At 21.2% G+C, this 27527-nt stretch overlaps 1 protein-coding gene across 30 annotated transcripts in view; it reads right to left on the bottom strand.

Moving 5' to 3' along the window:
* The window catches only part of LOC129615621 (patronin), a 105159-nt gene that overhangs the window by 18828 nt on the left and 58804 nt on the right, over window positions 1-27527 (bottom strand). For 20 of the 30 annotated variants that reach the window (XM_055530908.1, XM_055530903.1, XM_055530906.1 and 17 more), the window contains exons 2-18: window positions 26417-26728; window positions 15019-15107; window positions 14641-14773; window positions 14295-14444; window positions 13732-13832; window positions 13550-13650; window positions 10254-10400; window positions 7761-7874; window positions 7285-7407; window positions 6666-6728; window positions 6148-6424; window positions 5856-6067; window positions 5613-5788; window positions 3349-3411; window positions 2070-2201; window positions 1072-1146; window positions 790-939 (exon numbers count right to left, since the gene is read on the bottom strand). In XM_055530908.1, the coding sequence (XP_055386883.1) occupies window positions 790-939; window positions 1072-1146; window positions 2070-2201; window positions 3349-3411; window positions 5613-5788; window positions 5856-6067; window positions 6148-6424; window positions 6666-6728; window positions 7285-7407; window positions 7761-7874; window positions 10254-10400; window positions 13550-13650; window positions 13732-13832; window positions 14295-14444; window positions 14641-14773; window positions 15019-15107; window positions 26417-26728 (2418 nt within the window). The remainder of the gene's footprint in view (window positions 1-789; window positions 940-1071; window positions 1147-2069; window positions 2202-3348; window positions 3412-5612; window positions 5789-5855; window positions 6068-6147; window positions 6425-6665; window positions 6729-7284; window positions 7408-7760; window positions 7875-10253; window positions 10401-13549; window positions 13651-13731; window positions 13833-14294; window positions 14445-14640; window positions 14774-15018; window positions 15108-26416; window positions 26729-27527) is intronic. The other 10 variants (XM_055530910.1, XM_055530934.1, XM_055530928.1 and 7 more) reach the window with 8 other exon arrangements.

The following is a 27527-nucleotide window of genomic DNA, read 5'->3' as shown; positions in this document are numbered from 1 at the left end:
ATATTAAACAAAAACGACTTGTTATCAATTTACATATCTCATATCGATTTCCAAAAATAATTTTGACACAGATATAAGTTGTCAACAAATTAAAATTGAGAATATAAGTAGTTAGTAACAAAAAATTTTTGCAATTTAAAGATTCATTTATTGAAATTTTACCTAAATTTGATGTTAAGGCTATCTAAAAACGATTTTTATATATTATAAAACGTATTTCCGAATCCTTATCCAAATTTCGCTTAAATATAATCAATATCATTGTGTTATATGAATTACTAATAATTTCAAATATTTTCCCATTTTTCATAGTATTATTTTTAGATAATGATATGAGCTTAAGGTAATTAACCTAATTTACATAATATTTATTATATCAATATAAACATAATATTGGTACGTAAACATATTTCACATAATATGTTGGTATGTTAATATTTTTTTAGTTGACTGTATTCAAATACAACAAAAAACCATTAAATATATTGGTGTACAATTTTGGAATGTAATTTACAAATAATATTTAAATTTACATAAATAATAAATTAATTACAATTAAACAATTTTTAAATAATTCATGTAAGTATTCTGATCAGATCTTTAATACTTGAAAAAAAAAAATTATATACAAAAACATAAAATGGAAATAGCCACATATATATATATAATAAATATAGTATATTATATACATAATTATGATAAAACAAAATGAAACCAAAACAAGACAACTAACAAATTGAATTTTTTTATTTAAAAAAAAAAAAAAATTTCTAATTTATATTAATGTACCTGTTGCATCATCGATGATATTTGTTGGGCTTGTAACATTTGCTGTTGAGTTTGTAATTGTTGTGCTTGTAACTGACTTTGTTGTGTCACTAACCTATGAATATCTTGTTGAAGATCTTGTAAATTCGAATTCATCATTGCTATACTCTGCTACAAGAAAATCATTTTAATTTTTTTTTTTCACAATTAATTTTAATTAATAAATTAAATTTTTTTTTTTAACATTGAAATACAATTTATTTTATTAATTAATTTAATAAGATAAAATAACGACACTTTTACCTGATATTTATCTATATCTGTTGTTTCTAAATCTGGTGTTCTTTTTTGATACTCAGTCTGGGGTTCCCAATCATCCTAAATTAAATTTATAAAAAGAATAAATTATTTGCATATTTTATAATTTCATAAATAAAATATTCATTTTTCATAAAATTCTAATCATTTTTTTTTCAATTCTGTTTTTTGTTTTTTTTTTTTCAATAGAAAAGCTTTTTTAAACTATAGCTGAAATGACATGCCACAGATAGGGTTATAAATAAAAGAGTATACACATAAATTTAAATAATGTTAGGTAAATAAAAAAAAAAAAAAGCCTATATAGTTTATAATAGTTATTATTCGACTCATTAAAAATATTTACAACAAAAATTAATTAGTAACCATCACCAATTTTATATTTGTTAGTTCATTCCAAAAAAAAAAAAATTTCTGCAACAAGAAAACTACTAAAAAATCACTACTTTAGGGAGTTGGAAATAAAAGAATATCTACAAAAATAATAAAAAAAAATACAACAAATGTGATTTTTGAAAATTTTAAATTGAGACATGAATTATAGGAATAAATAAACAGGAAACCAATTAGAAATTTAGTTCTCAACTTAATTTTTTTTTTTCAAAATTACATATAAATGACATACACTTATTATTATTGGGATTTATTACAAAACGTACATGTTTGGAAAATGGGGAAGGGTTTTCTTTTTTAGAAATTAAATAATCAGATTTAATTTTATTACATAAGCATAAAATTTCCAGCATTTGCAAAAAAAAAAAACAATTATATTTATTCAATTTGGAAAAAATTTAATTTCGTTTGATAAAAAAAAAAAAGTAGAGCGAACATTGAGAAAAAAAAAAAATTTCCAAGAAGAAAAACTCATGAGCTTTTAAATTATTTTAGCGTTTAAAGAGAAATATTAAATTATTAAAAAAATTCTAATTGGGCTTTTTTTTTTTGTTTTTTTTTTTTATGTTTTCTTTCATTTTCATGGATACCTGGGTAGATGCATTAGATTTACTTGGCATACTACTACTTGTTTCATTGCCATCAGCACTTGTACTAGAACTTGTTTCATCCATAGAATGATGATCTTTATTTTCAACATCTGAATGAGTTTGAGCCTTCCCCTATAAAATTAAATTACAGATATTGTTTTGTTTCTTTGTCTTTTTTTTTTTTTTTGCTTTTATCTCACAATTTAATTATAAAATTAAAAATATTATAAAAAAAAAATATATTGTACTTTTTCATCTCAATACTGTATACATTTTCATTAAAATATCAATTTTTCTATAAATACAATTTCGAATTTAACTAAAATATTCTTTGAAACTACATAAAGATTTTTTGAAAAATAAAAACGTGTAGATTTAAAACTTTTATACAAATAATTCCTTTTTCATTTATATTATGTTCCAATTTTTTTTTTTTGGGTAAAATAAAAAACTCAAATTAATTTAAATAGAATTCATGCACTATAATATCCGTATTACATACACTAAATAAATTGTCTTAATATCAAAAAATAATATAATTAAAAAATAAAAAATTTTTTTTGGAATTTTTTTAAATTGTATAAGTATAATTGGTGTTTAATTAAATTCTTGTTCATAAAATGTAGTTAAAGCAGAATATTTAACAATCATAGATTTTTTATAATGAATTTTATATTTGTAATTACAAAATTTTAATTTCAATTCAATTATATTGATCGTAATTATTGTACAATAATTACAATAACAAATTAGTTTTTAATAACAAAATTTAAATATTTCTTTTTTCACTCCATTAGAAAAACTAAATTTTTAATAATAAAAATTTTATTAATTTTATTTAATTTTAACACACTATATTATTTGAACAATTTAAATTTATTATGAATTAAAATTTTCAAATTACTGAATTTAAAATTTAAGAACCTTAAACAAAATTTTATTTATTCTACTTTAACTAAATTACATAAAAATTAAAAATTTAATATAAAAATTAATTATTATTAAATTATTATTAAATTAAATTTTATATAATAATTTTTTTTTTCCTAGTAAAAGCCGCCTAAAACTACTCTCTTTGACTATATAGCAATAACCAATTTTTTTTTTTTCTTGCAATAAAGAACGAATTTTGAGTGGATTACACAAAAAAAAAAAAATAAAACTTTACTTGAAAAGAAAAAATTAATAAAACATAAGAAAAAAAAATAAGTTTGCGTGTAGCCATTATTACAGTTTTTAGTTTCATTTGGTTGGAGAGCTTAGTTTTTTTATACATTACCATAATTTCTTCCAGTTTTAAGTGCTCCAAATGTTTATGGAATTCATATGTGATAGTAGTTTTCTGTTATTATTTTAAGGTTTTATATATAATAATAATTAATTAACAATAAATATTGTGAATTATTGTTTTAAGTTTTCTATATTATGTATATATATTTTTTTTCATTTTCTTGTTTCTATATTAATTTGAAATGTTACTAAATTTGTTTTATATATAATTATGATATTAAAAATGTATTTTTATGTTTATAAATATGTATATATGTAAATATGTAATAAGAATTATTAATGCATTAATGTTTTGAGCATAATTATAATTACTAAACACAATACTATTAGATCTTTATGGTTTTTGTTTTGTTTTTTTGTATATAAAGAATTAAAAGAAATGAAAAAGATATTACCGAAGACTATGAATAATATTGGTTGATGGACACATTGATATTCTAAGAATATTTATACATATACACTGTTAATTTCTTTTTTTTTTTTTTCGAAAAATAATAATAAAAATAAAATAAAAACCAAAGTTTTTTTTTTATGATTGAGTGAACATGAATCAGAATGAGCGAATCATTAAGCAACAAAGAAAAGAAAAAAAAATTAAATAAAATAAAAATATGCATAATAAATTCTTTTTTTTTTCTTTTATCATTCTTAATGCAAAAGGAATTACGTATCAATGAAGACCAAACCAGTTTTAAATAAGTAAATTATATTTTGAAATATTAATTAATCTGCTAATATTTAGTTTATCGTTGATTTTAGTGCCCACTTTTAAATATAACGTTTAAGATTGCATTACGGATTTTTTGTTGTCAAATATACAAGATTCAGAATTAATCATTTTAACATTGAATCGAAATATTTTTGTAACTTTTTTTATATTTAGAGTGAAAATGAAATTAATTAAATTAAAAATAAATTAATCAATTCATTAAAATTATTGTAATCCTAGCAAAAATACAAATCGTAATCAATTTCGATCGATTTGGAGATGGGCAATCGTGTCAATCTTCAAAAACAATTTATATTTGATTGATTTAAATAAATTTTTTCCGTTTAAAATATAATAACAGAGTAAAATTTCTAATATAATAACAGAGAATTATTCTTATTTATTTAAAATCAATAAATATTATTTAAATAAAGTTTTATATAAGTTTGGAATTATGTTGATATTCTCGTTAAAAATATATATATATATTTATATTATAAAATTAATTTCCGGGATTCAAACTGAAAACTTAATTCTTATAAAAAAACGATACTATTTGATATCCTTGTTTTTGATAAGGACAGTGTAACAATACAAGAAAGATATTCAATAAATATATAATTAAGATTTAAATGTATAATATTGCAACATAAATAATCTATACTTTTCTAAACAAAATTTAATTACTTTACTTTTCTTTAATAATATTTTTATAGTTCATATAAAATGAATTTTTTCTTAGTGATTATATGATAAAACAATATTAATAACATAAGCAAGTTTAAACTTAAAACTTAACATTTTTAAATATTCTGCATTTATAATTTCTGTTTAAACATAAACAGAATAAAATTGGAAAATAATTTTAAATAAAAAATTAATTGTAATTGATGAAGGGATACCAGAAAATTTTCATTTTAATTGAACTAATAATAAAATAATATTAACGATTTTATCAAATGTGTTATTTTAGAATTTTTAGTTACAATTTTAACAAAATAAAAGAAAACCTTTTGACCTTTGTGCAAAAATTACAATTTTAATTGACATAGAATTACAAATTTAATTAAATAAAAAAATATTAAAAAACCAATTATTATTTTTTTTCTATCCTCAAATACAAATTTATGATTTTTCGTTCCTACTAAAAAACTTATTAAATTTTGTTTAAATTATTTAAATTTAATATAAAAAACCGTGCGTTAAAATTATCAAAAAACTTATTTCTTTTTTTTTATATATATACTGACAAAATAAGAATTATTATAAACATTTAGTAAACATTTGGAATAAAAAAGTTAAAATACAAATAAAAAGAAAATTATAATTAAAAAAAAAAAACACACACGTAGAATGCAAATCAGTGACATGAAATAATTTAAGAAATTCAATTTACTAAATAATTTGGGAGATACAATTTTTTTTTCAATATTTGTTTTTCCAAAATAAGAGGGTGGGTGACAGGGTGAGATTTTTTGTGACTAACAAACAAAAACGATTTCCTTTTGCTTTTAAAATTTTGATCTGAAAATATATTTACTTACTTTATTAATTGCCTGAAGAAAAGCTGCTTTGCCAACTTTCTCTTGATGTTTTGACATTGCAATTTCCATTTTTCTTTTTTCTTGTTCAATATTTCTACGTTTTTCTTCTAATTTTAATCGAATCGATGATAATTTAGAGGCATCTATTAAGGGTTTTGAGGTTTCGTCAACATAATCTAAAAATATATTTTTTTAATTCATTGTTTTTCTATTTATTTTTATCTTTTTATTTTATTGCAGTACCATTATGATCACTTTGGTTAAATAAAACTGACTGTTGTTGCCATGTTGTTGTATTTGTTGGTAAATTAGCAAATGATGTTTTTCGTTTTGGTACAGCATCAGCATCTTGTGAATAGGCACTCTTTTGTTTTAAATGATTTTGTATTATTTCGCCGTCAGTTAAGTCTTTTCTACTGGAATGTATGATGTTACGAAGGGAAACGTTATCCAAACTAAAAATTAAAATAATAAATTAATGTTATTGAAATAAAAGAAAATTTTACTATAATATTTATTAAAAAAAAAATTTTACCTTGTCTGACGTCTCATTGCAGTCTTCTCTGTTTCTCTATCTTGTTTTTCAGAACCTGAATCAGTATCATAACCAATTTGTAAAGAACCACGAGCATCAGCTAATGATGATCTAGCCGGTAATACTGGTTCAATATAACCTCCAATACTAGCTGCTGATGTTTTTCTTTCACGTTCAATATTTCGATCAATCATATTTAATTGGTCTTGTGAACCACCAAAATTTTCAATTGTTAATTGTGAATCTTCACTGGAAGAATTTCGTCTTGAACGTCGGCCTATAAAATATAGTTTTTAGAAAAATTTGGTTTATGCATATTTTATACATACAACATATTAAAAAATAAAATTTAAACAAAAATGAATGTACATATTTATATATTTATAAATTTTTATAAAACCAAATAAAATAAAAAGTAATAATAAAATGCATGATCCTCTAAATAGAAAAGGCAATCAATCCCACTAACAGTGAAGGTTTATCAAAAGTACTTGAATACAAGGGAATTATTCACTTACCTGCGAAACTTGGTCTTCTATGTTGTTCCCAATTACTAGGACGACCAGCTGGTAAACTATCACCTATTTAGAATTATTTGAAAAAAATAAAACGGTGATACAAAATTGATTTGGAAAATAAAGTTAAAAAATGAAATTTAACCCGCCAATATTCATAGAAAAAAAAAGGGAAAGTGAGTTACAATATTTATAGTATAAAAAAAAATGTGAAAATGACGTTATATTTAGTGCCATCTGTTAATTAATATGCGAATATCATTATTTTATATAAAGTGTTAAGCGATTGAAGAAAAAAAAATTAAAAAAAAAAATTAAAGAGGACTGGAGAAAAGTCAAAATTTCGCTTTAGGCAAAATTTGAATTTAAATTTCTTAATTTTACCTTTAATCTTCCGAAATGTAATTGTAAATTTATTCTTTTACTAAAATTACATACTTATTTACTTATTATTTTACTAAGTTTTATTTTTTATTAGAAGGGAAAATTAAATTGATAGGGGTTGTTAAAATAAGAGTAAGCATATTTATTACTGGAAAATTAAAGCAATAAGTAAAAATAAAAAAATTTATAAAAAAAAATTTTTAAACATAAAAGAAAAATCATTAAAATTTTGTCAAACCTCTTTCATCTGCTTTAGATTCCATATTATTTTTCTCCTTAGCTTGCCGTAATCGTGCTGGAACCAACGGTTCCTGCACCGATGACAATGTTGGAATACCTTTACTTCTGTGCACTACAAAGCCTGAACACACAGTGTGATGAAAATTTTCAAATAAATTCAAAAAAAAAAAAGAAAATAGAGAAAAATAAAATAAAAAATTTTTTCTTTCATTTTAAACAAAAATTTTTGAAAAATTATGATTTATGTACAATTGAATAAGACAAAAAACAAAAAAAAAAGAGGGAAAAAAACTAGCAAAAAGCTTGCAATATAAAAAAAAAACAATTTAAATAAAAAAAACTTAATTTAAAATTAATAAAAAAATCTAATTTATGACTTAAACAAACACGTTTCATTTAAATTCCTCACTCTTTTAATGGTTAGCAGTAATAAGATGAAAAATAAAAAAACAAAGAATAAGAAGCATTTCTTACCTTCATCAACAGGTGTCGTAGTTGGAGTTGGATAATTATTTGTTTCACTACAATGTTGATAATCTTTAGGTGGAGTTATTCTGCGCATTGATACCGCAGATGTTGAACGTATAACTGTTTCATTTGATTTTGTACAATGCAAATTTTTTTGTTTGTTTGTTTTTTATTTTATTTTTTTTTTTTGGAATATTTTTATGAGGAAAAACGTTGAGAAATAAAAGAAAAAAAAAGCATAAAAGAAACTTAAATTAAAACTAAAAATAAACAGTGTTTTTTTTTTCATATTTTGTTTCTGAACTTAAAAGTAATATTTGATAAATTTTCCTGCATTTCCTTATAGAAATTTCATTTTCATATGTTTATATACAAATTTTTTTTCCCTTTTTTTGAAAATGTTCAGGTTAAAATTATAAAATACATTTACGCTCAGTCAAAGCCTTATTTAAAACAAATTCTAATTAGTTTTTATTTTTTTTTTTTCAAAAATATTGTTACTCTATTAATAAAATTATTCAAAGCCACTTCGTAGGGCAGTTAAACGGCAACACTAATTAAAAAATGAAATGTACAATTCTTGGAAAAGGTATTTATAATTTTTCTTTGTTTGACTGAGTTTAATGTAACACAATGTTTTAATATAGAAGAAAAGAGAAGAAAAAAACTTATTCAGAATTTTTAATATAATTGCAAAATTTGATTAATTCATAGAATAATATACGAAATTATTTTGATTTTGGCTACTGCCAAATTTAGATCAAAATCGCCTACCTTAATTTTATTTTTTATACCATTTGTTTAAAATCAATACAAGTTTCTAGTACATATTTCTTTAAAAAGTTGGAATATTATCTTCAAAATATCGAAAGTGTGTTTTTCCGGAAAAAAAAAACAATATATGATTTGCATCTAAATTTAAAGCTGTTCAAACGAAAAATGTCATTAAAAAAATTTTCCTCCTAAAAATTTAAATTTAAATGTCAAAACTTTATATAAGAAATTCACGATGGTAATACAGAATTAAAAAATTATGCCGACTCGGCAATACTAGATTTATCAATTTACAAATAAAAACACGTACTCGTACTAGGATTTTTCATTTGCTTTCATGTAAAATAGGAAATTTCAAATTTTTCATATCATATATAAAAATAAAGAATCTATATTTTAAAAAATATTTTTTACACTAGAACTTAATTTTTTACCATTGTGAAATTTTCCTTACATCTAACATGTAAACATTAAATAAGCGTGCCAATTAAGAAATGTGTTGGTGATAAAATTTTGTTTTGAAAATATTTTCTTAATAAAATTTTACAAATACTTAGTGTAAATTTAGAAAATACTTATCATAATTTTCTCAAATTTTGTAATATTAAAATTTCTGAATATCATGGTGATTATATGTGTTAAAAAAGATAATAAAGAATAAAAGAAAAAGTTAGAACATGCAATAAGGTTAGTGAAACTAAAAAAAATTGTTATTTTTTTTTCTAAAGTGTGAATTAATTATGGTTAATAATATTATATTATGTATATTATTGTTTATTAATGCCAATTTAAATATTGTAATTTATTATTTTTTAAATAATCATCAAAAAAATTTACAAGAGTTTTTCACTAAAATTATTTAAAGGCGAAGTAGAAACAAAAACAAAAAAGTAATGGACACAAATTCAAAACGCATATCAGCAGGCTATGAGTAAAACAGATAAAAAAAAATGACGAACCAGTCCAACATTCAAAGCTACACGAATACAGCGCAGGCATGTCTTATTATATTCATGACAAACATTTTTAATTTTCTTCTATATACAACAAATAAGTTTATATTTTTTAATTTTATTTCGGCAACAATTTACTGAATTATACTATGCTTACAGAAAATATATTATATATACAGCAAATACGGTTTAATAAAATTTATAAAATTTATTAAATTTCCAAGGAAATTTGTGACAAGTTCAGAAAAATCTTCAATATACAGTTAATTAATACCATAATTTGATCATTTGATTTGATTGATAATTTGATATATAAAGTACGGACTTTAATTGAAAAATATTGCAATTGTTTAATTTCAGGAATAATTAAATGAATCAAATTTCGAAATACTAGATTCAATTATTCATTTAAGCATAGTATAACATTATAATTTAAAAATGAATATTAATACAAATATATATGAAAGCACACACTAATAACAACGAAAAACAAATGCAACAGCGCAAACATCAATACAAAACAAATAACAAAAAAAAAGAAACAAATGAACTACGAAACACTTTCGAATGATTTTCAAAAATGCTTTAAAAAAAATAATGCTTATATTCAAAATTTCACAAGGATTTTCCAATTTGTTGAAAAGGAAAGCAATAAAAAAACAAATTTAATTTTGAAACATTTCCAAAAAAATTTCTAATTTTGTTATCATAAAAAAAAAATTATCAAAATTATTTTTTTTATTTTTTTTCTTTGTTTTAAAATAATAGAAACCTTGAAATGGGGGTCTATTAGAAGGTGAACAAGTAGGCGAATCAAGACCACTTCTCAAATCTGGTATTGGTGTTATCGGTTGACATGTAAGACCTCTTCTGTAAGAAATTCCGTATTCATTGGAACTAACACTGCTGGTATCGGATTCTGCATAGAATTTCGAATATTAGGGAAATTTTTGCTGTAGTTGTTTTTCTATTGTTTTTGTTTTTTTTTTTTTTAATTAATTGTTTTATTTAAATTAAAATTTTATGTTAAAAAAATTAAGTTATATATTTTTTTTTTGTTTTTTTTTTTCTTTTAAGGATAAGAAATTTAAAAATGACGTATAAAACACAAAAACATTCAATGACTTAGTGCAATCATAATGGAAACGAAGTGAATAGGAACAATATAAATCAGAAGAAACGTACTATATAAATCGAGTTTTGAATAACAATTATGAATAATAAAATAATTAAAGGAAAAAAATTTGAAGGAAATTGCAACAAGCTTAAGAAAAATTAGAAGTTATTCTTAAAACCATCATTAAATTCATTCAATTATAAATTGTATTAATTTAAAAAAAAAAAAAAAACTTTTATAGAAAATATAAAAAATGTTCAAATGTAAGATAATTTGAGGCAGCAATGATTCACAATTAATTGAAATTATGGAAAATGTAAATTGGAATCTATAGACACAAAAATATTATTTGAACTAACTTAAATTTTTTGAATTAAAACAATTTCTTGACAATTTTCTAAACAATTTTCTAAAATAACAAAACTCGAACTTAATTAACTATTTTCATTTCTTTTGTATTGAATATTTAAAATATTTGAGCTCAACTTTTATTATTAGCTATTTGGATTATTATATTTTGTGTAGAAATTTGTGTCATTTATGTGAAATTGGCGTATATTGCATTTCTACTGCCTTTTTAATTAAAAATAAACAATAAAAATCGTAAAATATTACTTTAAATTAATTAAGAAATAATTTGTTTTTCCCCTTTTTTGATTTTTTATTTTTACAAATTAATGTAATTATTAATAAAGCTTGTGCAAATTTCAATTGAAATATTCAAAAAAAAACATTTGTAAGTAAAATCTATAATAAATATTTTGCAAAAATAAAAAAAAAAATGATCAAATTAATTTGAAATTCAATTTTTTAAGTTTTTTACTTGAGAAATTTTTGCCAAAATCAAATTCTATAAATTTGAAATAAATGCTTGTGCTTTCAATAATTTTAAAATAAGTATATATAAAATGGGCAAAGTATATAGAAATAATTTTATATTTCTTTAAAACTTGTAATGAATAATTTCAAATAAAAAAAAAAAATATTTATTTTATTAATTATCTCTAAAATATATGAATGTATATGTAACAGACAAATAAATTGAGAATAATATTATGTAGAAAATGAATTCATTAATGAAAAACCAGTATGATAAGAATAAATAATTCAGTATAATCAAAATAATTAATATCATTTTAAATATTTACATGTATTACGTATACATTTTAGGATTTTTTTTTATAGCTATTCACAAATATTATTGTTAATTACTTAATTTGCATAATAAAGATTTGAAAATTTTAAAAAAATTTTTTACATGAAAACATCCAATACTTAGTCGATTATGAATATTGCTACACTTAATATTTTCTCATAAAACTTACGCCAATTATTTAAAATTTAAGCAATATCAAATAGAAAAAGCGTAAAAATATTTTAAATTAATTATAAAAGATGATAATATAAACAAGGAGATTTAAGGTACTATACAAAGACATTTTCAAGAAATTTTAAGAAAAGAAATTTATAATGTGGATCTGAAATTTTGCAATCCTATAGCAGCTACTAATAAAGGTCAAACATTAAAATAGAAAATTCAAAATTCTCTTACATTTAGTTTCATATATTTTTTGTTCATTATTAGTTTAAGAAAATTATTTAATATTTAAAATTTATCTTAATTGAAACGTTTACAATTACATTTTTCTTTTGAACTCACAATATAAAAGATCTAGTATTAGTAGTAAATAATCGAGAGGATCATTGCATATTATAACATTTTAAAATAGGATAAATAAGATAATGGGTCTTATTCTGTGAAAATATAAAATCACTAAGTTATAGCAATATTTATCGTAAGAAATTCGACATTATCATTTTAATGTAAACACAAACGGGTCTATAAAAAAGTTTTTCAATTTCTTCTCTGTTGTAGCACATTTGTGTTGTACAAAGTAGAACGTTGTAAGAACGCTGTTATTAATATAATTAAATTTGAAGGTCCTATTGAAATTTGCAATCGAATTATTATTAACTGGAATTGTTACGGTAATTTTTCGATTTGGATTACTTAATTTTCGAGTATTGTAACATGCGAGTATTGTAACATCAGAGTATCGTAATATTCGAGTATCGTGATATTCGAGTACCGAAATATTCGGAGAAACATAATATTCTTTTTCCATTCTACAAAATAAGTCCAGTTCCTTTTTAATTTCAAAAAATATTAAGAGAATGAAACTGAATAGAAAATTAAATTAAATATTTTAATTACACTTGATGTTTTCATGTTGAAATAAAACTAATTTTATAAATCAAATTAAATAATGACATTTTTGATTTTCCGATTTTCAATAATTTCTATAACTTAAATATTTTTGATAAAAAAAACAACAAATACGAGACTCAAACAAAAAAAAAAGAAAGAAATAAAATAGTTCGTTGAGAGGAATGCAAATTTTGAACATGTTTGTTTGCGTTTTTTTATTTTTTCTTTATTTTATTTTTCTACAATAAAACCAAAAATACTAAATAAATATAATTTTAAAATCAAATAAATAACATAATGTACTCAAATGAAATTAAAAAAAAAAAAATAAATATCAAACTTAGTGGATATATGATAGGTAAAATATATGTAAAGCAACTCAATTATTCAAATACAAAACAAACATATTCCAAAAAAGCATCATCCAACCAATTATCTTTTACAAAGATATAGAGAATTTATACAAAAGAAAAATGTGAAATAAATAATAAAATTATAAATAAATAAGTGACTAAAATAGAATATCTATTAAAATTAATAAAAAAAAAATTAAATATGAAAAAAAATGATAATGAAAATATTGACTTTATAAAACAATATTTAAAAAAAAAAAACATTTAATAATTAAAATGAAAGAAATTATTAAATTATTTTTAAAATTAAATTGAATTATATGATGTAAAACAAAAATGGTTATTATTCTAAATAATTTTTACAAAACAACAAAGAATATTTAAATTACCTTGTGATTCCATTCCTGGATAACAAACACATTTTGCTGGATGTATTTCGAATAAATTGAATAAATCGGCTAAAAGTACTACTAAATTTTGTTTCATTGAACTAAAAAAAATTTAAAAAAAAATATATATAAAAAGATTATTATTTCGATCTTATTTATTTAATTTAAAATAGTAGTATTACCCTCTCATATATGTAATATCTTCTGGAGTCATATGGAACACTGAATATGGCAAATGTTTTTGGGAGAAATTACTAACTAACAAAACATTGTGAATTGAATCCTAAAAGTATGTAAAAACATTTATGTATTTAAACAAAAAATACCATTGTGAATAATTCTGTAGTTAAAAAAACTCATTAAGAACAAATTAAATTCGAGCTTTCAATTTAATTTTTTTTTTAATTGGTGTGAAAAGAAAACTTCCTTTTATTCGGAATAAAATACTTTTATTTTTCGCTAATATATTTCGTGCGCTACATACGCACTTTATCAAAGCTGATTTTCAATTTAATTTAAAAAAAAATTAGAGATTTTTATACTTTTATACGTATAACAACTTCGGTATTAATTATGGCACAGTAGCCAAAATTAAAATAAAGCTGATTTTCAAATTATTTATTAGAATAATAAGTTTGATCTTGTAATAAATAACCATTAAATTATTGAATTAGACAGTTATCACTTTGTCAACTACAGAATTATTATTTTTATGTTCAAAAAATTATATTATTATAATTTTTACCTCTACTGCTGGCAAATAATTTATTCTAACACTAGTCCAAGGAACAACTTTGGGACAATAATATGATATAAGTAGAGCTAAACAAACACCATCACATAAATCTTGAAAATCTCGTACTGGTGGAACTTCTGGTGACTGATATCGAACACCCTGTTTAATCCAAACAAAAAAATTCTTTTAATAAAGTTCAATTATATATTAGTTTTGTGTATATTAAATACACAGAAAAGAAAAAACAAAATTTCCATAAAAATATGGTGCAAAGAAATCAATATTATAATAACACACACAAACACACAGACTTAAAAGATTAAAAAAAAAAATTACAATATTAAATTCTACTTACATTTTCATCTGTTGCACCATTTTCAATTTCTTGATCAATTCTTTTCTTTAAAGCCGAACAAGCATGTGACACCCACGATAAAAGGCATTGTTCATATGTTTGACCAGCTATTGATACATTATGCCCACAAATTCTATGTGTAAATAAAAAAAGAAAAAGAGGAAGAGAGGGAGAGAGAAAAAAAAATTATATATGTTTATATGTAAGTATTTTTATTAATAACAAAAATTAATGAGGTACAAAAGACAAAAAAAAAAAAGTAAATAAAATGAAAAAAATCAAAGGAAATACTCAAATATAGGTTATTTTTATAATTATTATTATTATTTTTTGCATTTTTCAACTTTAATTTTATGTATGCATATGTATATTATCTACCTTCGTATCGCATTTGGTATTCGATCCCCCGATGAAATTTCTTTTGCATACAAAATCATAAGCGATTCTATCACAGACATGTGGGCATTCTGGACAATAAAAAAAAAGAATAAATTGAAAAAAATATTAATATTATTAAAAATATTAAACGGAAAATAAAATAAATGTATATTAATATTAATTATTTATTAAGTTATTTAAATTTTAAATAATAATTAATTAAATTTAATCATATATGGTACAATTTTTTGTTTTTGTTTTTAGAGAGACCAGTTATTTGTTATAAATTGTATTATTCCCAACTTAAAATAGGCAAACATATGTGCGCAGCAATTTACTTTCAATCAAACAATGAATTTATTTTATGTATAACAAAATTTTCTTTCTCTAATTTGTATTTTCATTCAAATTAGACTAAAATTAATAATTTCCGTAATAATTTTTTTATTTTGTTTAATTATATTATTTATAATAATTTTATTCAATATTTCAAAACAATGACAGCAGCACAGTTCAGAAAATAATTCCAAAAATTAAATGATGAATAGATACTTAAAATTATTACAACAAAAAAACGAAAATTACGATTACAAAATCATAAAAGAATTCACACCTACTTACGAAATTCGTTTAATATTTATATACAATATGGTTTAAACATATGGTGTTTAAGTAAAAAGTAAATTTTCTATATTTAAAAATAAATAAAATAAAATTTTTTTTATTTTTTAACTATTTGATTACAAATTAGCAAGAAATTATATTTTATCAATAATAAAATTTAAAAAAAAAATATTATTCAAGGTTTTTTTTTTTCTATTGTGAATGAAAATGATTAAAATGTCGTCTTGAAATTCCCTTAAAATTTTGCCTATTCTATAAAATACAATATGACACATTTTATTGAGATTTATGTTTACATTTGATAGAAACAGAAAAAAAAGTGTTACCGCTTTCCTTTTTGTGTTTTTTTAATTGATGAATGAATTAAAATCCCAATAAGTTTCAAAAATCAAATTTGAGATTTAAAAACAAGAATTTGACATGTTAATTAATTCAATTATTTCAAAGTAGGTTTTTTTTCACTTAATTAGTTCAGCTTAGGTCTTTGTAATATTCATTATCGGATATTTTATTATCATAGAAGTAAGTGTTCAATTTTTGTATTAATATTGAAGATTAAAACATTATTTTAAATAAAACTTCACTTTTTGACGTCTGTTATCATCAATTTTATCCGTAAAAGATGTCAAAAAATGGATTTCAGAATAGTTTAAGGCAAGACGTAAAATCCTTTATTTTGTAATAAGTGAAGTGACTCACATTTGTTTCTAGTTTCTACTTTATGTTGTAGTACATGTCTATAGACATTTTAGTCAAAAAATATTGGGTATTTTATTTATTTATCTATATATAATTTACTAATCAAACATTAATTAAATAATAAAAATAACAACTTAATAATATATATGAAAATATTTTCTGTTATATTTATTATCTATAAAATCTAAAATACTTGTTATATTACCAAATAAGTTCATAAAATAATTTACAAGAAAAACTTGTATAATTATTGAATTTCTAGTCTATTATAGAACTTTAATTTTAGTTCATTTGAATAAATTGAATTATTTTATAGACATTTCTATAATAATCTGTCAAAAGTAATTTATTTCATAACAAAGAACTTTTTTAAATATATTTCCTACATTCGCAATTTTCTAAAACCTTCAAGAAATATAAAACACTTATAAATTTATAAAGATATTTGAAATGTGAAAAAAATTTTTTTAAAAGCAATTTTAAAACTTGTAAAATATACACTTTAAACGAAACCAAAATTCAATTAAACTTTTAATTGAAAAAGTACTTGAAATACAAAAAAAAAAGAAAGGGTTTGTTTTTCTTTTAACAATTTCCTCGAATTTAAAAACAAAATTACTCAATTACACAAAAGAGGACCTAGCCAATGGTCATAACAACACATCTGTTTAGTAATAATTATTTTTAGTTTTTTTTTTTGTGTTTTTTTTTTAATACAATATCAATTTCTAAGAATTCGTATATTATTTTAATTAAATACAAAATGTATAGTGAAAGTGGAAACACTAATTTAAATTTTTCTTTAGAATAATATCAAATTCATAAATACAAATAAGTATAACACTTTCTTTGATTGAGTTCAATGACTCCCCATAGTGTGTATCTTGAAAAGTTGAAATAAATATAAATTTGATTTTTATTTTTGACCTCATAGAGGATGATTTTTTTTCGTCTTACATTTATATTTGACATTTCGTCGGCAGTGATTCGTTATAAGCGTTAAATCACCTTACCTAAACATGTCATTTAACACGTAGACTTTATGTCATTTAATGTACGGATTGTTCCTAATCATAACAATTCCAAATTTTTATATTTAATAAACATTATGTAAGATTGTTTTCTATAAGAAATTAATTTCAGATTTTAAAGCTTCCCATTAGATACTGAATGTTTTCTTTGAAGAATGTGAAATATTTTCCTTATATCGACCAAATGGTATTGATTTGCAACATTGCAAAAATATATTGAATAAGTAAATAATGATATTTTTAGCAAAATACACGGCAATATTGAAAAATTTGCAAATTTTTCTTTTAAATTAAAAACTAAACTCTTAAGAAATCACCCATTACAAATGTAAATATAAATGGACAGAAAATGCAGAAAACTTTTTCTTTAAAGAAAAAAAAAATCATCATCATCATCATCAAATGTAACTGATGACCATCATCAAAAATAAAAACAAATTGTATAACAAAATAAATTAAATAAAATAAAATAAGAAATTAAAGAAAACAAATGATTTTTTTTTTTACAGTCATATTGATTGATAAAATTAGTTTCTATGTTACACTTGAATGTTCTTTACATTATACACCTATTTATTTATACATACATATGTATGTACACAAATACATAATGTGAATATTTTCTTATGATATCTGAAATCTATTGAAACTTCATTGTAGGAACGTACAAATATAAATATATGTGAGTATGCAACAATTGCATATGGATTGTAAAAAAAATTAAAACAATGTCGGCTGAGTGCAATGCAGTTATATAAAAAAATTAAGTGGAAATGAGGTAAGCTATTCGGGTCAACAATTTTTCTTTTTATAACTTTATGTACAATCATAAAGACAAATGCATATTTTTTTATATTATTTATTTATTTATCTATTTATATATTATTATATTGCATATTGATATAATAACATATTTTCATATACATATATCTAATTAGTTATACATAATAATATGTGATATATATAATATAAATGTATGTAACTAGTTGATTAAAAAAATTTTTTTTTTTTATTTTATGCTAAAAGCACTGTTGCCAACTATTAAATTTACAAATGTATCAAAATTTGCATAATAATTGCATTCACTAAAGAATGTAGTGACACTTATATGTATAAAAGAATTCAAATGACAAGATAATTTAAATGTCATCTTGAATTTTATGAAGAAAACCAGTAAATTTATTTTAATTGAAAAAAAAAATAATTATTTCCTTCCATATTTATTACAGAAACTATACAGAATTCTAATTAATAAATGAATTATCATTTTGTATATCACCACATATCAGTGGTGAATTTGATAATGGTTATATCAAGTAATTTTATAATCTTCCAATTTTTTAATAATTTTGACTTTTGCTTATGTATTTTAGTATTTTATTTGAAATCACTTAATTTATTATATTTGAAGTAAATAAGCTATTTATTGTAAATTAATATTAAAGATGGCGCTAATGACATGATAATTAAAAATTTTTGTAATTGACAACATTAAAAAATAACTTACTAATTTATTGCCTTCCATTATTTATAATTTCGAATTATAATTTAAGAAGAAATAGACAAAAAACTAAGAAAATTGAAAAACAAATGCCATATATGTTGACACTTTCACTTTCAAAAACGAAAAAAAAAAAGTATCAAAAATTTTTTTTTAAAATTTCGTTATAGTGTCAACACTTTTTTTTTTATTTTGAGTATAAAAATACATTTTAATAACTAACTGGATCCAATTGAATTATTTTTCCGTTTCGTATATTACTATATTAAAATATTTTTGTTGTTATTTTCGATATTTTTTTACTATTCTGGGGCAGTCAAGTTCCCTTTTTTGGAATTTAAAATTTTTATTTTTTCTCTTTTATCTTTTCTTTTAAATTTTAATCGATTATTTTACCTTCTTTATTTTTATCTAGGCATAATATTATATTTTATTTTATATCAATATATATATATGTATGTATATAAAATATTTTAATTAAATAATTATTATTAAAAATCGAAAGTAAACAACACATTATTAGTTGTGAATACAAAAATTTTAGATTGAAAAATATATTTTTATGCCATAAGAATGGTAAAGTACAAGAAAAGAAAAAATTAAAATAATTTTATATATAGATATGCAAATTGAAAAGCAAATTTTATAATTATGTAATTGAATGTAATAATATTAATAATATTAGAACAATTTTTAGAATTTTCACTTGAATCTTTACTATTTGAAAAGAGAATATAGGGTAAAGTAAATAAGAATGAAGTAGTTATAGTTTAATTGGAACAGGCAGCTTATAATTTATACTCGTAATAATAATTTTATTTATATGATTTCTTTATTATGATGTAATATTAATAAAAATATTTTAAAATTAAAATAATTATACTTTAAGAATTAGGTACATACTTTGATTCAATTCCCATGCGAGAATTTGTCAGCTAATATCAGTAATTTTGAATTTTAAACACGAAATTTTGTAGGGAAAACACGATATTTAGAGCCTGATCGTGTATGTTGCTTTTTTACTACCTTTTTATACACTTTCAAAACAGAATTCTCAATATTTTCTAACGGATATTTTAATTTTTCATTTTAGAAAAAAACGAGATAAACAATACCAAATAACAAATTTCTTACTCGAAAATTACATTATACAAATATATGATAGTTACTCACTTTTTTCTCACTTTCCGAGTAAAATGGAGAGATAGACGATCAGACCCTTAATAAAATAAAGAACGAAAAGTGCTGATCGAATTTAGTAAAGAATTTGTTTTTTGTTCAGATCTTCCATTTTTATATACATAATTTAGAATATATATTTAAATACATAAATACATACATATATTTTGGAGAAATAAATTTATTAATACATATTCAATCTATAAAAAATTACAATCAAACATTAATTAAAAAAAAAAAAAAACAGAACCGATAGAATAGATGTACGAGTATACCTACCCAAAATTATATTAAAAAAATGAGGAGCAGCTGTTCTTCTTAAAAAATTAATAGATATTTGAATCAAAAACTATTAATAATATTTTTTTTTTTTCACAATATAGCTTAAAAAAATTTAAAAAAACCAAAAATTCGTAATTTGAAATTCATGTCACGATTTCTTAATAAAACAAAAAAAAAAAGCTCATTTAAAAAATTAAAAATTATTACCTATCTTTGGAGAATTCAAAATTTGTTGCATGCCATTACGGCAAGACAAAAAGTGTTTCTAAAGGGAACACATTTATTTAATAAAAATTTCATAATATTTTTTAATTTTTAAATTAAAACAAAAAAAAAACACAATCTACATATTGCACTTTATTTCATCTGAGAATTGAGAATAACAAAACAAATATGAAAATCTCATTTTATATTCCTAGAATTTATAATTAACTTTCTTAATTTTCATTTTTCCACTCACATCTTACTATTATAGGACAAAGAAATTCCCTATACAATTGAAAAGAAGGAAAACAAAAAGCTCCAGTTAAATTTTTATATGAGTATTTATTTTTTTTCCCCTCAAAACCTATTGTTTCCAAAATCTTATTGGACGCATGTATAAATTTACATTAATATCTATTCAATCTAGCATAATATTATAAATTAATTTAATAGGGAAAAAAACGACATACATTATATACATACATACATATGTAATTACATATTTATGTCAAAATGTTTACAAATCTTTAAAAAGCATTTCATAACGATCCCGGCATAACCAACACGTTCAAAAATAAAATTGTGTGTAAATATAATAAAAATAATTGAAGTGTACGTGTATTGTATAAAAAAAACATCACCAGTCCACCACCCACGTTTAAATATCAAAAAAAAAAAAACAAAGAAAGAGAACCGAAAGCACAAAACATAATTTTCGAAGCTTTTTTTTATGTTCGTCTTTTGTGTCGTTCTCTTTTATTTTTTTTATTTTTTCTCTTTGTTTCTTTATTTCTTTCAAAATGAATTAAGAATTTAATTTTTTTTTTGTTTTTTTCTTCAAAACTTGAAAACCTACAATATTATTGTAATAAAATGTAAGGTAAGACAAGGTACAGTATAAAAATCTAGTTCACAATTATTTATTTAAAATAAAAACCGAAGCATATAAAAAGTTCACAAGAAAAACGCCTCACAATAAAAACTCGATAAATAAAAGCAATTCGAATATTTATTTGAAAACAAAATCTTAAAATCTCTTATTAATGTTATTTAAACTTTAAAATTAGGCAAGGAAGAAAAAAAAATTATTAGTTATTATAATAAAGAGTAGTCATTGATTCAAAAGAAAAAAAACTAAAACAGTGTTCAAACTAAATAATATAAATACGTAGGTTATTGTGAAAGTTTTTGGTTTCTTTAAATTTTATTATTGTTTTCTTCCTCTTTTTTCCAATTCTTCTACTTTTAACGTTACTTGTCCTACGCGATTTTGGCTATTTTTTATTGATATTTATTCAAAGTAGAATATTATCCGCTCTTTAATTCATTTTTCGCACTACATAATACAATATCAATACTAAAGGTTATTTTAAAGTTTCATTAAAGAAGAGTTTGTCAAAACATGAATTGAAAGAGTTTATACAATTATTGGCCCATTAGAAAAAATATTTATCAAAATTCACTTACTAAATGACATTTTATATACTTATATATATATTGCAACATTTAGTTTTAAAATTTATGTTTAATATTAAATTAAAATGAATTTCTATAATATTATACTTTAATTAACATTTATACCTAATCGCACTTCATAGTACTTAATTAAATCAATAATAACAATAACATTAAGAATTAAGGTAGCGATATTTATAGTAATGCTACGAAAATACGATTTTACAATAAACTTAATTATTATTTTTTTAGTTATAATAATGACCACTACATATTTATACTAGAGAAAATATCCGCAAAAATTATTCAAAACTTTTACAGAATTACAGAATTTTTCGAATATCCTTCGTAAAAAAAAAAAAAAAAGAAAAACTAAAAAAAACGACAATATCAGGAGTAATAAAACAACAACAAATTTTTTAACATTTTCGCTCTTTTTCTGCTTCTTCTATCTAAAGCAAAAAATTAACATTTTTTCTTCAGAATTGAAATTTTTAAGTCAAAATGGTGTTATTTAAATTATTGGGTATTTAAATAAAATTATAGTGTTTATTTCTAAGATGCAATGAAATTTAATTTTTATTAAAATATTAAATGAAATTTTTTTTTTTTTTTGGTTCACACCTATAAAATTGAAATCTGCACCTCTTTTTTATTCTCTCTCTCTCCTTTTCTAATTTTTTTATTTGTAATCAATTCAGTTTGATTGTATGTAATAGATTTTTTTTCTTGGACATGATCAAATTCCGGTTCATATTTTTTTTTTTCAAATATTCAAAAGCTTAGTAAAAAAAATTACTTTAATTAAATTTAAACCGAGTTAATCAAGTGGTAATCATTTAAAAATAACATGAGAATAAAAACACATACATAAGTTCTCTTATAACTTATGTATGTACCCTATAAGCAAACAAAACAAAAAAACTTAAAAACTAAATTTTATGTTGGATTTTCTTTGATATAAGCCGCTTAATATTTTTTCGCTGAGTCTTAAACTACAAATAAGATTAAAAATTTCATAATACACACTCATAGCAATTGATTTGAACTGTTGGAAATAAAAAGAGAACATGTGTATTGCTTGTTTGTGTGAATATATCGAAAACATGTTTTGTTTTAACTGATTTTCGATTTCGATATACATATGTACATACATAGGTGTGATTTACTGATTAGTTTATAAACAATAACACCTTAAATTTGCATTAAATGTATGTATACATACAAAAAAAAATTTAATATAATTTTATTAAATAGAAATAGATAAAATATTAATGATATTTACTTATATTGTAAAGTGTATGTCAGGCATGCGAAACATTTCCACAGCACTATGAACTGAATTAAAAAGTATGATGGTTGCACAGACTCAAGTTCTTTAGAATATCAATTTGGTTGTTGTAATCAATGTATTTAGAGAGTGTCAAAAAAAATATATGGAAAAGTCCCTGAAATATGTGCGCATGCATACAAAATAAAGTTGCAAGTGCAATTGAAACATAGTGTCAACTCAAAGAATATTTTTGCGATTATAGCACTCAGTTTTAGGTGAATCATGTGTAAACAAACTCAAAAATAATTATTTCACTATCGAAATTTTATTGTAAAAACTCAGCTAATAACATTTTTAAAAATTATTTCGGGTCGCATTAAATAATTATATACGCAAACCTTAGGTTGCACATGCCAAATGCGTTTTTAAAAGTTCATTGAATTAAAAAGTAGTACGTTGAACTTTATTTTAAAGTACATCTATTATTTTCATAAATATATAAACTAATAATGGAATTTATTGCAATTTAAATGAATTGAACAGAGAAAAAAATATGTGAATGGTAAATGCAATACAGTTTTTGTATACTGAAAATATAAGATAGCTCTAGGAAATCAAAATTTTTATATTTTTAATGTTTTTTCCAATTTAATATTTAAAAAAAAAAAAAAGAAAAAATATTTTTAAATTTCTTTCAAATACAAAGTATTTTTACACAAAAATACACAAGGTATTTGTTAAGTGATGTATTTTAGATTCAAAATATGAATAATGAACAATTTAAAATGTATAACATGCAATTGGCTATTATATTCCAAAAATAAACAATTCTCCAAACCTGAGCAAAAAGTGCATATGAAATGGAGAGTTCTCTTATCTAGGTTTTAGATTTTATTTTTGCTCTCTTTTTTACAATATTTTTCTTTTTTTTTTTTTTGGACTCAGTCCATTTTGGAATTTACATTTTTGCATAAATAAGTAAAACATTTGCCAAAACAATGCTTATGCATACATACACACATACATATGTGTACATAATAATCTTATATTTTTCTTCCCATTTTGGCTTAAATTTTCTATTCAAATATAATTACATACTTTATTATAACTTTTTGAATGTTATAAGCATAATTGTGAACCTCAAATGGATTCAATTTGAAAACAATGATTCTTTTTTTACAACAAAAAAAAAAAACGAAAATAAAAAATATTTAGAAAGGGTTTGGCTTTTTATAAACTTAATTGGAATATGTACAAATAAAATGTGCATATGGTTGAAATGTAGATAAATCATTTTTATTATTTTGTTTGCAAAAAAAAAATTATAAAAAAATAAATAAAATTGAATTTTTAATGTGATGACGACCTGATACAAATGGTCATAATGTGAAAAAAATTTAAAAAATTCAAAAAATTAAACTTTCGAAAATTTTATATAAGTATACAATTTATTTCATATTTGACAATTTAATGACATAAATCAACTTAATGTGTGATATAAACAAAATAAAAAGTTGTCAAATTTGATGAAAACTTTCCAATTTTGTCTCCCGAAATTTAAAATGTCATAAATTATAATTACAATATGATTGTTTTTTTGTAAATAACATTCAATGTAGAGAATAAAAAATATTTCGAGGATCGAATTCATTTTTATTGAATATTGTTGGGCCTGTTTACACATGATTGCAGAAATAATTGAGTGCTGACATTGTAAAAAAAATTTTTAAGTTCATATTCTTTGTCACATAGTACCCATCAATGATTGTCAATTGTCAAAATAGAAATTTTTGACAACATTTTTTATTCAACAAACCAAAAATTTGCAATGGTAACTTGCTATAATGATTAAACAGTTGCTATAATTTATTAAACTAATTAAACTGTATGGTAAGTTGCTATATTTATTAAACAGAATGCTTGTGGTTGCTTCAATACGTTTTGAGGTATATCCAGATGTACTTTAAATTAGTCTGTAAAATTACGAATATGTCAATATTATTAAGAGAAAGTTGGAAACAAAATATTGTAAGACTCTAAGTAGTTGTTCATATTGATAACGCGTGGCGCGTTATCATATTAGTGATTGTCAAAGTAGATGACAGAAAAGGTTAGAAAAAGTAAAGTAGTACATATGTAAGAAAATGTAAGATATAAGCTGTGTGCTAATAACCGGAGTAAAATAAAAGCTGTGTGAACTAAAATAAAAAAGATTAAAGAGCATTTTTATTAAAAGGTCATTTTGATAATTAAACCCTACAATATATACACACACGTGTACATGTTCATAATTTTTATAATCAATCAAAATTAAAGCATCTCTCAGCTCTTCACACGAGTATAGTTGCTTTTTTACATTACATATAATTTGAATACCAAAAATTTTTAAGAAATTTAACTTCTATTGCAAAATTAAATAACTTGTAATAACTTTAAATAAATTCTTCAATTATTTTAAACTACATAAAACATATTAAAATTTTAATTGTGTAGAATTTGAAAACAAAAAAAGAAAGAAACATGTTCTCTAAATTCACTCTCAATTTCAATGAATGATTTAAATAAACAAAAAACAACTTTTAAGATTTTGATTTTTGAATAGAAGAGAAAAAAATTCAAACATTCCTTTGATATACGAGACGAATGATGATGATTTAATCAAGAAATCTGTTTATTTTCTGTTGCTTTTTTTTCTTTTTTTTGAATGATATGTAATTAATTTTTTACGTAACCATTTCTATAAAAAGAACATCATTTTAAAACAAACTTAAAAACCATATAAGAAATCATAAACATTTCCGCTGAGACATTTTAATTTTAATACTACTACAATGAGAAAATTTAAAATTTAAAACGAAATTGTGATTAAAATAAAAGCGTCCATTCAATAGAGCTACAAAAAATCAAAATAGAGAATATCGAAACAAAAAAAAGAACGAAAATTAATTTATAAAATTAAAGAATTTTTTTTTAAGTTATTAAGAAACAAAGGAACATTTTAATAATTAATAATTCCAATTTGACATGTTATATAATAAATGATTCAAATTCAAACTAATTAAGTCATAAAAAAAAAACTTATACGTATTCCAACGTAATCGATACCAGATCACTTTTTAAAAACAAATATACTATAAACTAGCTACTTACTATTCTTAATGGATTCGTTTGTATTAAAACTGTTTCAGTTAATGGCTGTTCTTGACTTTCTGAAACTGGTACACCTTTTCTAGCCAATGTTTGTAATATTGACCAATGATTTAAACTTTGATAATTTGGATCTGAATATAAATTTGATAATGTTTGACAATATAATGTTGCATTCCCTAATCCAACAACAATTTGTGGTTTTAAATGTTCTTGATGTTCATGATCACGATAAAATGGTTCCTGTATATTATCCGGTACATGATTATTATATGCTTTTGATAATAACCATTTAACAGATGCACGTTGTCGTGCCTAAAAATAAAAAAATAAAATTTTCAAATAAATATAAAATTTAATTAAAAAATTTTTAAAAATTTATAATAATTTATAAGTATTAAATAAAAAAATTATTTGAAGAATTCAAATTTTTATTAACATATATCAAACTCGACTTAGGCCAATTTCTGCTTGTAACCACAGAATTAATCTGTTAAAATATAATATTGAAAACTATTGGTTAATTGTATTTAATTAAGATTATAAGATCATATATAATTGAGCTTCTATTAAATTACTTTATTTAGATTAAACTACAAGTAATTTTGCTCTATTACTTATTGCCGGCATCATGAAATCATAATTATTTTAAATCCTGAATGAGATTTTTTTAATAAAATTCATATCTTCTATTATTTTGTTAACTTCCTTGAAAAAAAAACAAAGTAATTTTTAAAACGCGGAAGAATTCTTTTAAAGCAAAAATTCCTGTATTTTTTTTATATAATTAAAATTAAAATTTCTTTTTAAATTACTTTCCTTATTAAGTTATGTTGAGAATCTTTAAAGAAGCATGAAGTTGAATTAATACCTCTGTTTACTTTATAAAACTGAAAAGTAAGAAGAGTAGAATTTGAACAACATAGAATTTTAATAATTTTAGTTTGATTATTTTTAAAATAACATAATTTGTGTTATTTTATAATTTAAAATTAAATAGAAATTGAATTAGAAAAAATGGTTTTTTTTTCCTACTTTTCTTATTAAATTAAAATCGCAATTTTTTTTATCTTAATTTGTGATAGCGTGACTTACAATATCCGTTTAGAATTTA

This window comes from Condylostylus longicornis, unplaced genomic scaffold, assembly GCF_029603195.1.
Source record: "Condylostylus longicornis isolate FDR11 unplaced genomic scaffold, ASM2960319v2 ptg000137l, whole genome shotgun sequence".
NCBI classification, from domain to species: Eukaryota; Metazoa; Arthropoda; class Insecta; order Diptera; family Dolichopodidae; genus Condylostylus; species Condylostylus longicornis.
The sequence above is the reverse complement of the archived record's forward strand: the minus strand, read 5'-3'. Positions and strand labels throughout refer to the sequence as shown.